Source organism: Triturus cristatus, chromosome 6, assembly GCF_964204655.1.
Source record: "Triturus cristatus chromosome 6, aTriCri1.1, whole genome shotgun sequence".
Classification (NCBI taxonomy): domain Eukaryota; kingdom Metazoa; phylum Chordata; class Amphibia; order Caudata; family Salamandridae; genus Triturus; species Triturus cristatus.
In genome coordinates, this window is record NC_140589.1 from 323117914 (window position 1) to 323132210 (window position 14297).

At 44.6% G+C, this 14297-nt stretch overlaps 1 protein-coding gene across 5 annotated transcripts in view; it reads left to right on the forward strand.

The window, feature by feature from the left end:
- ROCK2 (Rho associated coiled-coil containing protein kinase 2) overlaps positions 1–14297 on the forward strand; it is a 531243-nt gene that overhangs the window by 317943 nt on the left and 199003 nt on the right. For all 5 annotated transcript variants that reach the window (XR_014962943.1, XM_085610696.1, XM_085610694.1 and 2 more), the window contains exon 6: positions 38–182. Coding sequence is in view for 4 of the 5 variants with exons in the window: in XM_085610696.1 (XP_085466822.1) it covers positions 38–182 (145 nt within the window). In the remaining variant the exon portion in view is untranslated. The remainder of the gene's footprint in view (positions 1–37; positions 183–14297) is intronic.

Here is a 14297-nt window from a genome sequence, read left to right on the forward strand (position 1 = left end):
AGTTTTATTCAGTGTCGCTCATTCTATATAACCTCAGACAGGTATGGTGCGCTGTGATACTGCTGTTGGAACTCCAGACTACATTTCCCCAGAAGTATTAAAATCCCAAGGAGGTGATGGTTACTATGGACGAGAATGTGACTGGTGGTCTGTTGGCGTCTTCCTTTTTGAAATGCTTGTTGGTAAGTAAAACACATATAGCTGCTGTTTTAATCCCTTTGAGTTGTATAATCACATTATATAATTTTTATTTTGAGAATGTGAATTGCCTAATGTAGTGGTTGTGTGATCTTGGGTAACCAATACATGTTTAGGCATCTTTCCCTGATATTTAGTTACATGATTGTGGGCTGGACCTTTAAGGTAAGACTGTACGTCGAATGTAACTATCCAGGGTAGCTGCTTCTGTAGAAGTGTTGACTATGTTGACCAATAGATGATTGCTATTTAGGAAGGATAAACCTCTTTTGAGAACATTTACGCAGAAAGAAATAGGGTCTTTATTAATGTTCTGCTTTGTTGAATACCACAGAAACATCTGAGGGTCAGAAAGGAGGTACCCTACTATCCATTATTTGTAAGGTATAAACACTATATTTAGAGTTCTCATTTTGGTGCTGGATCCAGCTGGAAACCTGATGGCGAGGGATGTAAGAGGTTCCCCTGTTTAACGCGATGCATGTGCTGCATGGCAAAATATTTCAGTGGCTTTTCCTGAGAAGAGAAGAAGCGTGATCAGAGTCACTTGTCCATTTGTAAAGATTCATATTAAAGCTTGTGATAGGAGGACGTTTATAAGCTGGTGCCAAGCATCATTCAGGAGTTTAAAAGGGTACTTGACATTAAGGGCCAAGAAAAGGCTAGTGAGTCAGTAACTTTATTTCGGTCAGTTTTGGAGACAGTTGATAGCTGCAGTCACTCATGCCTGAATTTAGGAGAACAGAAATCAGAACAGAAGTGTGTTTTTTAGTGGGTTCCTTGTAGGTGTTTCTTTTGTTTATGAAGGTGATAAGCTGGGTTAATTTTCAGTGCTGGATTTCACATTCTCTTGTAATTTTAGATCCAACTTCGAGATGATTTGAGGCACTTTAATTTTGTTACAGAATTTAGGATGATTTTACTTGAGTAAAAGGTTTATACTTCTCCTTTCTGAACGCAGCTGGTATTGGAGTTGTTGGAGAGCCTTTGACAAAACCTAAAGCATTTAAATTTCTTTTTTGGTTTCTTCATGTGTAATGAGTTAATCTGTGAGTCAGTGTATTGGGTTTCAAGAGGAGGAGAGACACGGAGTTTGTTAGTATACCTTAAATGGATGGTTCGAAATCTGAGATGTGGACAGTGATGGTTACAATAATTACCTTTCATTGAGTGTTCACAAGTCAGTTGAGAGTCCATAGAAGATTAGAACAATTATTTTCTGTCTTGCTGCGGGGTGGCGGATGTGCGAGAACTCATGGAGATCAAAGAGCCTTGAGTTTCGCAAGCAAATGGGTAATTCTTTCCATAGTAATAAGTTTATAGTGTTGGAGTTAATGATGTTACCAATGAAGTTAACTTTTCTTTTGGAACTTGGTAAATTACATGAAGTTATATTTATATAAACGAAATAACTTGAAGAGAGAATTTTAAAATGTCAAAGTGAGATTTGCAGAGTTGATTTCTTTTGGTAATGTTTGTGATGAAGATTATTTTGCGAATGGCCTATCTTAAGGCACTGATGCCTAACTGAATGTGACTCATTTTTATTGATGTCAGAAGGATGGAAAGCTTGTGTGGACCTACTTTGTTATATTCAGTTAACGCTGATATCTCTACTGCAGGTGACTTACTTCCTAGTGTAGAGGCATGATAGTGGAGAGTAGATATGAATAATGTTCCTTTACTTTCATCTGGGAGCATGTGGTATTGCTATTTGCAACTCCTGAAGCCTCATGGAACAGATCCTCAGCTTAGTGCACAGACCTTCTCTTCAACGACTGTAGCAAGTACTAGCATCAACAGCAGTGTAGATTAATGAGAGATTACCTAGAAAGCTGCTCTAGTTTGAGAGTGGAGCTTCAAGGGAATGGGTGACTTTGTAGGGGTGGGATGTTGTGCCTGTAGCTGCTCAGGATCTATAGGAGCAGATTGATGGCCAATGTGGTGATTGCTTCGAGAGTGCCATGACAACAGTAGGTTGTCGAAAGCGATACAGCATATCCTCAGTGAGAATTGAGGAGGGCACCCCCATCAGATTTCGTGTGGAGATAACATTAAAGCTCCTTTTGCAGAAAGGGTTTGTTTGGACGATTTCCCTTCACCTTGCCTTTCCCTGCCGTATGTCAGACTGGATTAGACAACAGGTCAAAGATTCTGACTTTTTAATTTGTAGACTTTATATTTGTTTAACCCTGCTCTGCACGAAACAAGGGGTTACAAAAAGGACCACAAACTTGGGTGAAGCAAGTCAAGTATTGTAGATGTATTTCTTAATGCTAAGAAGTGATTCTCTCATCTGCAGTCTGCTCCGGATGCTGTCCTCAGTGTCTCAGTCATCCACTCCTGTCTCACAGTGGACATAGATCCAAAAAACAGTCCACAGGAGAATCCGTTCATGATCTAACTGCAGGGAAGGCAGCGGGTGTGTTTTCAGCTATTGTGGCCCATTTTAGTCGTTCTAGGCGGGGAAGATAACCCTGAAGTTCCTCACCTTCGCACCACTGATGTTCGAAGCCTCATGTACAGGTTCTCCTTTGCAGGCCCCGCTAAAGCTGTTTTAGAGAAAAATGGCATTCCTCTTCCAAACTTTGGCCATCTCTGCTAAACCATTAGGCGTCCACAGTTCCTTTACTTCATTGCAACAACTTGTGGTGTATAGGCGTTCTCATCTTCAGTAAGCGTCTTCAGGAATTGTACCACAGCAGTGATGATCACACTCCAAAAGGGTCCACCATGGCAGAGATGATCACACACCAAAGGATGCCCTCCACCCATCTATAGGGTGGGCTTCAGCTTGCATGATGTGGCGAGGGTCTGTGGAGGCGGGATTGTTGGCTATGAAAACTTGAGTGTCTATAAAAATGAATTGCACTTAACATGGCAAAATATGACTTTAAAAAAGGAAGTTGAATGCTGTCATAGTGCTTGAAATTGTATACGTTATTGTGCAACAATAGGAAGGAATAATGAACCCCCTCTTTTCCAATTTTCTTGGAGGATTTCACCCCTGCCCTCCTTTAAGCATCCATGAGGACTAACATTGCATATATTGTGACATGTCGAGGGTGTTCCTGGCTCCCTCTGCAATATTTCGTCTTGTTCACAATATTCTTCTTGTGAAAACAGCATTACCAGTTAAGGCATGCGGGAAGAGGATGCTTTGGTTTAGAGACTATTTGGTCATATTAGCCAGAAAAAATGTTTTTCATAACCTCTGTAGTGTTCACTTCGAAGTTTTCTCAAACTTTGCTCGCTGATGTCTTTGTTTCCATCTGTTTAGAGGAAGGGGCTGGGGTGTAGTACTGTACTTACAAGACTGTCACCTTCGTGTTACTTGGGGTATGTATCAGGTAGTTGACTTGTTTGTTGCTATAGTGATTAGGCGCTTCATGCATATGCTACTCACATGCAGACATTTTGGGAATTGGTGATACATTTTGACACTCGAGGATCAAAAATGTTACAGGTTTTCTTTTTAAATTGTGGTGCAAGTGTAAAGCTACTTTGTTTACATCTGTTGGCATTTCTAGCCCTTCATGATGTCTTCAACTTGACTTTGGTAGTATTATTAGCCGTTTTCAGTTGAATAATCACAATTGTATATTGATACTTTCCTGTGGAGTCTGGGATATCTTTTAATAAGGATGATTGGTGGCCATGCATCCTCTCTCGCCTTTTTACTCTGCCACATTTCACTCAGTACAAAGTGTGATTTGGTGCTGTATTTTCTCCTCGCCTCTCTTCTATTGGAAAGGCTTAATGAAAGCAGCTGAGGCAGTGAACCAGGTGTAAAACCTACCACCAACTTAGAGAAAGATGTAAACTCATAGACCTAATCATAATTACTCGTTTTCCACTGAGCAATAAATGTATTTAGGCACAGACTGTGTAGGGAAGGTGTGCTTGGTTGGAAAATGCGTACATTTGCGATACACTGACATGATGTGGAACATTTTGCCATAATAGAAAGTGTAAATGTTGTCTTCAGCTAAGAAACAATTTGAGTAGTAATGATTTATCTAGGGTTTGCTGTGAACTAAACTTGATGCAAGTTGGAAGTGTATTCGTTTATGCATTTGGTTTTGAAGTATGGGGGACACTCGATCAAATATGCTTCTTAAGCATTGGACCTTTCATAGATGTTTGTCTTTTTGGTTTGAAATTCTCTACAGTCTGTGTTTAAACAGCTGTGTTTGCTCTGTTACCAACTCTTGAACAGCCGCTCCACCTCATTATGCTGCCCGATTTTAGGCCAATGAGGTGGAGAGACCTAGGACTCCAGCTCTCCTCAGAGGCTTCTGCACCTCAGATTTCTAGCACATGTAGAGGGAAGGGGTAGTCTTGCAGAGCCCTGCTCTTAGGAAGATAGAGGGTTGTACTGCTCTTCTCCTGGTTGAATTTCTGCTACATAACGACAGACTCGTGACATAAAAAAAACCCAACATATTCTCCATTGAGAATCCATCAGATTATTGCATCCTACTTACCTTTTCGCTCCTTACGTTAGCATATAATCCAAAGATGCAAACCTGTGGTGAGCCAGACGGTGCCAATTCGGAAGGCTCCAACTCAACTTTTCATGTACATTTTTCTTGACTGTAAACCACAAGGTGTGCTATTCCTAACAGAAGGAAGGAAGGGGGGGATTGGGGGTGAGACCGAAATGGGAGGGGGAATAGCTCCTATAAGGAGACAGGCCCATCACACACCCCAGGGGGTGTCATGCTTCATCATAGGGCAGCTTCTCCTTGGGCCTGCGCTGCAATGCTCAACGGGCCCTGCAGGGGTGCTCTGTGCCGAAGATCTTTTTCCTGTGATCTTAGCCGTTAATGAAGCAGTTGTGTGTGGGATATGAGCTTGATGCAAATTCACAGAAGAAAATCGTGGGAAAGAAAAACTTTAATACAACAATGACATTGCTACTCTAGTACACATGGGTACACGGGGTTACCCAACAGGTTCTTGCTTTAACCCCATCCATGCTCAGGATGGCTCCCGGCCGTCATGAGTCACGGTAGTCGTGTGCCGTCCGACCGTTGTCGCTCCGCCCACGTGCGGCTAATTCCCCGCCTGTGCGGGCAAATTAATCAGTGGGCGGAGTTCGGCCGACTCCCGGCCGTCATGAGCACACGCCCACCGTGATTTATGACGGCCGGGAGCCGTCCTGAGCACCTGGGCACCACGCCCAGCCCCCCCCCCCGCCCCCCCTCCCAACGTGGCGGAATTTGCCACGCGTGGAAGGGGTTAAAAGAAAAATAAAGAAAAGCACTATCAAAAGTAGTAATGCCATGTTAGCATTGACAATTCACTTGAGAAAATATAAAAACGCTTTTTTTTATCAGACCCGTCCAGGTGACACCATAGAGAACATAAGAGAGTCCTGTTCTTTACTTCACTGCTCGTCTACTTTAACCAAATCAATCCCTCGTAAATTGATGCAACCCTCAACCGGCACGTCAGAGGCACAGGAAAAGATTGAAGAGGCCAAAACACTAAATACACAGCTTGCAGCCAATAACCCTTTCAAAGTGGCCTATAAAATCCTGTCCATTTGATTTTTTGTTGCCCAGACACAACTAGCAGGCAGGCACGACTGGCCAACACACGAAATCTAAGCTAGTGGGGATCACAAGAAATACAGCTGTGGTGCTGCAGACACCCTTTGTGGCCCTCGGCCCCATTGTTGTCCACGATACAAACGAATTGGCGGGTCCTATCACTCAACGCCGCCATTGTTGCAAATGATGAAGATAGATGGATGCAGGCATGATTCCTCTATGGATCTCCAACCTTTTCTGTAACAAAAGCTACTTATGTTAAGTAAAACGTATTCTGAGCTACTAATAGCATACATGCCAACTTTTCCGAAGAGCAAAGTGGGAGATTAAAACAAAAAATCGGACATTGGGGCCTTGAATCGGGTTAATGTCATGTATGGGCTTTGGATGTGTGCTGCTGCAGGATCGGACATTTGAAACGCAAATGCACGTTTGTTTCTTACCTTTCAGAAGCATGGAGCGCAATGGGAGGCAGAGAGAGGGTGATGCAAGTGTTGTGCACTGGCCTGGCAGGTTGTTGGCAGTTGCTGAAACAGCTGCCCGGGCACACATACAGCCGCCCCCTAGTACATCACAGGTCTTTAAAAGACCATTCGCTTGTTAATGAGGCTTTGTTGTTTTGTCACACCTTCTAGAGCCCCTGCATCGCCACTCTTACTATTGCTGGAAGAATTAGCACGTTACACAATATCAAGCCCTGTCTGCTGAAACCCCCGAGGAATCGGGTTTTTGCTTGCAGGAATCGGGAGGCGGGAGACTAGCCTTGAAATCCGTAGTCTCCCGCCTGAATCGGGAGGGTTGGCATGTCTGTATTAGTGTTGTATAGACAACGTTCCATTAGTGGCCACCCTGTGCAAGACTTCCTGCGTTGATTACCCCAGTCGATCAGGCGGGGTTGCCATTAGTAATGCAAGAACGGTTTTATCAACTTGGAATGTAGATATGTTTTAGACATGCAGCCATTTTTCTCCAAACATCCTATGAGCTCTGGAAATACACGCATTTTCATCTCGAGTTCACACTTTCAATTTTAGAGTACATATGTTAATTCAAGCAATAGCCTCTAATTTAGTCGGCTGCTCTGCACAGCAGAGAGCTGCTTACAGGTAGCTGGAGAGCGACCACGAGCTACTCGTTGGAATTACCTACTTCATTGAAACAGCAATTCAAACCCTTTAATCCCCCACTGCCTGCCGATGAGCACACACACAGGCATAGTCCAACATTATGAGAAGGTCTTGATGATAAATGGAGACTGAAAGACAAAAAGGAATGTAGACAGGCAGTCATCACATAAACCGCATGTAGCGATAATGATTCATTTTTAAGTATAGTCTATAGACTATTTTAATTAAAAATAAATTCGCAAACTATTTAACTGTATGAGCGATATGTTTGGAAAGATACACGCGTGTGCATCAAACTGAAAACATGCTGTTAGCTATTTTCTAATACATTTGCGCCCTCTTGTGGGTGTTTCAATATTTAATTACTTCAGTTGCAAATGTTTTGTACAGCTTGAAGGCTTTATCTCACTGCTTTAAAATGCACTTAATCGAAATAACTGAAAAAGACATTCCGTACGCTATTTTCTGCCTGGACTGAGACCGCTTTAGCGTTTGCTAGCCCACGTTCAGATCTCTTTATCCGTGGGTCTCTAAACTGTCATTCGCTTTTGGTTGCTTCCACAGCAGCATTCACAGCGGGAGAATGGTTAGCCCACTTAAACTATTAGCCCTCTTGATCTGTGAGTGATGGCTTCATCATCAAATCACATATGGACATCTATCTAAAAAGATTATTTTTTAGTCATCCTTATGCGTTTAATCTATGTCTTAAGGTTACAATTGAAAGATAACCCTTTCCTTGCGTCAATTAAATAAAAAAAAAAAAAAAACTATACCTTTTACTTGAGTGCACCTGCCCACTTGGGAGGTCCCTTGCTTTCCTGTTAAAATTATAAGCAGTGGCTATTCTGTTTGTTCATGGGCTTTTTTGTACTGCAAGCGTATGTCTCCACGTTAGGAGGTAGCATCATTCTGTGGGTTAAAAAAAAAAAAGTGCCATATTCTTGTAATTAAAAAAAAAAAGCACAGCTTGTCAAGGCGAGACCTATTAGCTTTGCCAATGCATGTTTTGTATTGGAGATCCTGGTCTTCGTGTAAATATTACAAATGCGTATGTATTTCATTATTATTCTCATTTTCAATGTTAAGGCAGTTTCGTGTTTGCAGTTAAAACAGCTAAAGAATCCTTTAAGAAAATGTTAATTTTAGGTACGCTTCATGTCCCACACCTCTTTTAATACTGCAGCAAAAAGTTGTTAAAGACGTAAGAAGTACTGGCTGTTAAAAGTTCAATATCCCCATCAAACTAAAAGTACTCCTGAGTTTCATTCCCCCTTCTGACTGATGTTCTGATGCAATGTCCTGAGCGAGGCACCAGAGCATAGCTGACACCGCAAGATCTCAAGGTGTGGGTGCAGGGTGCCAATGCGCCCAGACTCCCAGTGGCTCACACGGTTGCTCTCTCCCACACATCAGTTCATTTCCACTCCTTCAGGCGATCATAGCTGACTTTAAGATCAGAACCACAGGCTATCATTGTTGGATGTCACTCCCCCCTGCTGCTTCTTATGGCTGAACTTGAGTCAAGCCTTTTGTGCTATGTCCATCTTCCCAAGCCAAGAAGAACATTTTGTGCATTTCAACGCCTCTTCAGAGGTAATAAATACAATAAATACAGAAAAGTGAATTTGTTCCCCCAGGCACCTCTGGTTTTAATGCACATCTTACACTAATTTCTCTTACAGCACTCTGTATTAGCTTCAGTATTAGCCTTCCCATTTTTATGCCTAGGGTGAGCATAAAAAGGACAAAATAAGACAAAATGAAGCTTGTCCTGCGGAGACCATTGGTCGCAGCCGCAAGGACCCTTCGACTCCAGGAACGCTATATACCCTGCTGGAACTGCCAACTTATAATGTAACAAGTTTAGCCTGAAGCGGGTCATAAGGAATCTGTCCTGGGGATTATAAATAAGGTACAGATAAGGTTCCAAGCCCAAACATGACTTCGTTAGCTGGTGTGTTCTCACTGATAACTTAATCAACTCCATATCTTCCCTATTAGAATTTACTCTATTTAAAAATTCTAACTTAATGGGGCCCTTGTCCTTAGATAACAATTTTGTTGGGTGCATAAAGTGTTCAACATGACCCATGGCCACCAGGTTTTCCTTAACATATTTGAGCCACGGAATATTATGGCCCTGGGCCCGGGACATGCAGTCCAATATTATCTGCTGGCTTAACATCGCTTCTGGGTTTGTCCATATTTTGATCCAGCATGCAAGGGGTTTACACTGCAACCTGTCGCACAGATGGGCTATGCCCAGTTCATCATGAACAACATAAGAAGACGTATTCTGGGGGACCATCAATACCCGCCTCAGGTATTTATTTTCCTCTATTTGTAACTTATGTAGGTCTATAAAGCCCCAAACCTCACTACCATATAGGATTTTGGCACAACTTACAGAACTGTAAAGGTTCAGGATTTGCTATGGGGACCATCGACCTAGCCTCTTTGCAAAATTCATAGTTGCCCCTGTGGAGTTAATTAGTGTATGACATTTCTCCTCCACAAGGGCTTTAAAGCCAAGTCGACTATCAAATAAGATCCCCAAATATGAAAATGACTTGACCTTCTCCAGTCCATGTGTGCCTATTGTGTACTTAGTTTTCCTAGTTGGTCCTTTCCTATCTCCATAACATATGATTTAGTAAGGTTCGGTGACAAATCTAGATTATCCATAAACTGGACAAAGCCATCTATAAAACGCTGCAATCCGCGCGCAGTGCGAGCCAGAAGCCCAGCGTCGTCCGCATACAATAACACGGGAATCCCTCTCCTTCCTATCTGTGGGCTGTCCACCCCTAAGGCTACCAGCGCCTGTGCTAAACCATTTAAACATAGAGTAAATAGGAAGGGGGCCAGAATACACCCCTGCCTCACTCCTCTTGAACACGGGAATCGGTCAGTAACATTTCCCTCCTCATCATATCTGACCTGTGCAGAGGTATTCTGGTGCAGTGCTCTTAGTATATTTACCAGTCCTGGGCCGACTCCGAAAGCCCCCAATAATTCCCATAATTTCTTCCGATTTACCTGATCAAATGCCGCCGTGAGATCCATGAAAGCCAAGTACACTGTCCCTTCACTGGCCACAGTGTACTTGGCTGCCAGGAGATATAAATTGAGACATTGATCTGTAGTGGAGCGGCCGTACCTAAACCCATACTGGGTATCCGTGATAATCTCATGTTCGTCCGCCCAGTCCAGCAATCGGTTAAGAATGGCCCTACCTAAAACTTTCATGGTAACATCGATAAGTGAAATGGGCCGATAACAAAGTGGGCTATTTCTATTCCCTTTCTTAAATATGGGGACTGTTGTGGCCGTAGACCAGGACGCTGGCATCGTTGTCTCCACTGCAGTGTTTATTACCCTGGTCAATATGGGCACCTAAAGTTCTTTCTGGCTCAGGAAGAGGTCTGGGGCAATCCCGTCAGGGCCCGCTACCTTATTACGTGTCAGCCCATCGATCCCCGCCTTTATCTCTCCTAGGGAAAAGATAATCTGCGATGGACTCACACTTTCCGATTCTGCTGTGATCAAACCAGCAGTAGTACCATAGTTATTAAGGCCCCGATAGGGCTCAAGCCAGGTGTCTGGGAGAATATGACAGGCCAACTTGGGTTTATTTAAATCCTGAAAACATGGTTCATTGATGACTTTCCAAAAGGCAGTTGAGTCCTTTGTCTCGGCTGCTTCTCTCAGGTTTTCCCATGCCTGATTATGCAGTGCGGTCTTACGGCATTTCAGTGTCTTATTATACCGTGCCCTGCACCTCGACACCTTCATCCCATCTTTGGGTACACATTTCAGAGCTAACTCCAATTCCCTCAGGTCGAGGGTGCAGTCATGGTCAAACCACCCAGGGTTACTATCGTCCCTTTTAATCTTCCTACCCCTAAGTAAACCATCAATTTGTAGGGCAACGCCCTCAAATGCCCCGATGAGGTCTACCCCCTCGACTTCTATGTCCAGACACTTCCAGACATCGGATTCACCCTGTGTTAGTAAGGTTCTGTAAAATACTTCGCTGTCAATGTTGACCCACCTTAATCTTCTACCCTGGTCAGTGACTTTCATTATGCCTCCGGCCTCCCTTCGGCATAATTGGTTTACCGAGTTTGGGTCTCTAATACATAAGAGCAGCGGGTTGTGGTCACTAAAAATACTGACCTCTATTTTGAACCTTATGACTTGACACTTTAACATGATTGTGACAACAATAAAATCAATTATAGAATCCTTTCCCCTACCTTTTAAAGGTTGGGTTAACCAAGGTTGGGGTAACCATACTGTTTCCCTCCCCACCATTTAAATACATGGTGTGTGTGAGTGCATGCCTGCCTTAGACCTTGTTCAGCGCTCCTCCTTCCCTTGTATGATTCAAATGCCACCCCTCTACCATCGGGCAGGCCGACCAGTCCCCCCCCCCCCCCCCCCCCCTTCATACTTAAAAAGGGGCACTGGTGACAATGAAAGTCCCCCGCTAATACCAGCTGGGGACTTGATGCCCCTTGCTCCTCCATTCCTGCCAGCCGGGCCCCCAATTCAGTTAAACATAAGAATGGTTGTCCAGGGATAATAGCGTTATAGAAGTTAATGAGGGTTAGATTAAGACCCCTTATTGCGGTACGTAACCCCCAGTATACAATCCGAAGCCCAGCTTAATTCATCCCATCTTCCTGGCAATCTTAGGTCGACATAAATAGTCAGCCCACCTTTTGCCCGCCCTGAAGTTGACTTACGTGCTGGGACAAAGAACATTTTATATCCTTCTATTGCCTGGGCATTACTTTGTACCTCTCACGTTTCTTGTAGGAGGATTATCTGGTGTTTCTTTATATAAGTTAGCCAATTATGGTTTTTGATTTTTGACAATAGACCCGCAATGTTCCAGGATATTATCTTAATCTCTCCCACTGTTTGGCTACCTGCAATATCAATTGTAGGCCTAGTATGCATTGCAGGAAGTTCACCAAGTATGCCCTCATTTTCCCCTGTGCCCCTTCCGCCGGGCTAGGGTTGGAATCATCCAGCTGTATGTCACCCTCCTCATCATTTCCTCCTAGATGAAACTGCCCCTCCCGAATGACTTCTTTCCCATATAACAGCCTCCCTGTCAGTCAGTCTATTTCGTTCAGGGCTGAGGCACAGTGAAGAGGAGCATATCGGTTAGTTAGTGGGGCTATCCAATCCTCCCCTTGTGGTGCAACCCAGTTCCGCCTATGGTCACCTTGTGTATTCCTTTGCACCGTATTACTGTAAAAAAAGGCCAGGGGGAGGATTCTGATACTAGACCCTCCCCCCGGTATTGACCCCTCGATTGGTTATAGAGGAGGTCTCTAACTAGTTCTGGGTGTCTGAGATTTAAGATCACAGAGTCACCCGCAAAGCTCTTCCTACTGGTTCCAATCCAGGCCACCCTCCTTGCCATCAGGATATGCCTGTGTTGTACGATATTAAAACCTATATTTGTAGCTAACCAATGGGCTGTCTTATCAATTAGGGTGCGCGGGGTTTCTTCCCTATCATCCCCGCAAATCGCGACCCCTACTAAGACCACCGTATAGGGGCATGAGGCTGGCGGGAGATCCAGTGTTGGTAGGCCCCGGGTACTCTGCACAGGGACGGACAATATTGGCCCTATATCATTTTCTATTGCCCTTCTTCCCTCAGTGGCCCTCTGGGCTGTGTCAAGGTGAGACATACAGGTTGGCCCAGTTCTACTTATGCCTTGATTAATCCCACTTAATGTTCCCGGCAAAGGGCCCTTAATGTTGACCTCACTAACTTTAACAGACTGCCCACGTTCACTTATCCCCCCTCCCTGGCTGTCATTACTTATGACTAGCTTTGGATGTGGTGCGGCCTCTACTACCCCTTCTTCTAGCCCCAGGATTCTACTAGGCACATTTCTGTCCTGATCACAAAACAAGGAAAGTTTTTCCTCAATCGCCTTAATTTTCTCCAACACCGGCCCCAAGTGAGTGACAAAGAGCAACTCTAGCTTAGGCCATAATTGGTGTTCTGCTCCCTGGTCAACCTCACTCTTCCCACAGTTTGAACAGTGTGCACTATCTGTGAGTCCCACTGAGGTTTTGGCCCCACTCTTCTTTACCACACCCCTCTGTTTTGGCTTAGGTCTTGGTGAGTGCTGCCCCCTCCCCCCCCCCCCCCCCCCCCCCGATCGTGTACCCCGATTCCTTATGTCAGCTGATGGTGATGCCAACTGTGGGTTGCCTACAGCTTTTATAGCTCCCTTTGATCTTGTGACCACCTCTCCACCCTCCCTGGCCGTGGTCCCCGTACCTAATTTGGCCCTGGGTACTGCCAACTCTGCTCCCCCCAGTTCTCTCCCATCAGTCAATTGTGTGGTTGGGTTAGAATACCCCTCCGCCTCTTCGACGATAATCTGAGACTGATCTGAATCAGAGATGGGCATATCAACAGGAAAAGTAGGTAAGCCAACCTCCTGTGCCATGAAGGGCACGTGAACTATGGCACTAGCACAGTTACTACTGTCTTCTTTCGCTTGGCATTGATGAATACCTTTATTTGGGGATTTAGACCTAGCTATAGCACCCATAGATGATCGCTTATGATCTAGAAGTGTGTCTTGCGACAATCTTTTTTCTGTGAGTTGGATTTCATGAACTGGCAGCGATTCCGCTCTCAGCAGAAATGCATCAAGAGTCCCCTTTACCCCCCTCCCTACCCCTGCAGGTGTCGCCTTCCGCTTACTCATACTGGTAATTGTTTAAATTAAACCACAACCTAAATATACTTTAAAACCTAGCCTAGCTTAATCAGACACTGCACAGAGCACTAACGACTAGGCTAAAATCTACAAAGGCACTGACTCCGGGTCGGTTAATCGACTGGTGTGTTCTAACTCGAAGCCCCGGACTGTCCTCCTATCAAGACGGGGCTCGACCACAATATACACAAATCAGTCCGCTTTTACCTCGGAGTCTTCCATTTGTCCCTTTCAAATTGTCCCAAATATGAATACACGGGGGTGGCCCAGCCCGGCCTCCTCCGGCCTTTGACGTGCGCGAACGGGCTGCGGGAGCCCTGGGCAACATTTAAGTGCCTGCTGGCGCGAAGCGCGGCATTAGCGGCCGCAAAGGATGCTGGGTATTGTGGTCTCCTGGCTCCCCCGGCGTTAGTACAGGAATGGAGGACCTCGACGCTTGGCGCACAGTCCTCCGTCCTCTGTGGGCAAAAACAGCAGACAGCACACTAGGTAATTGGCAGGAAAGGACTGCCCTTGGATTTCTAGCATTGATCCTTCTTCTGAGGTAGTCTGCTACTAATACAACAACCAGTTGCATACCCCATCCTGGGCGAAAGCTTGCTTGGGTGTGGAGGAGTAGATTCAACTCCACATGCTCTTGTATTTGAA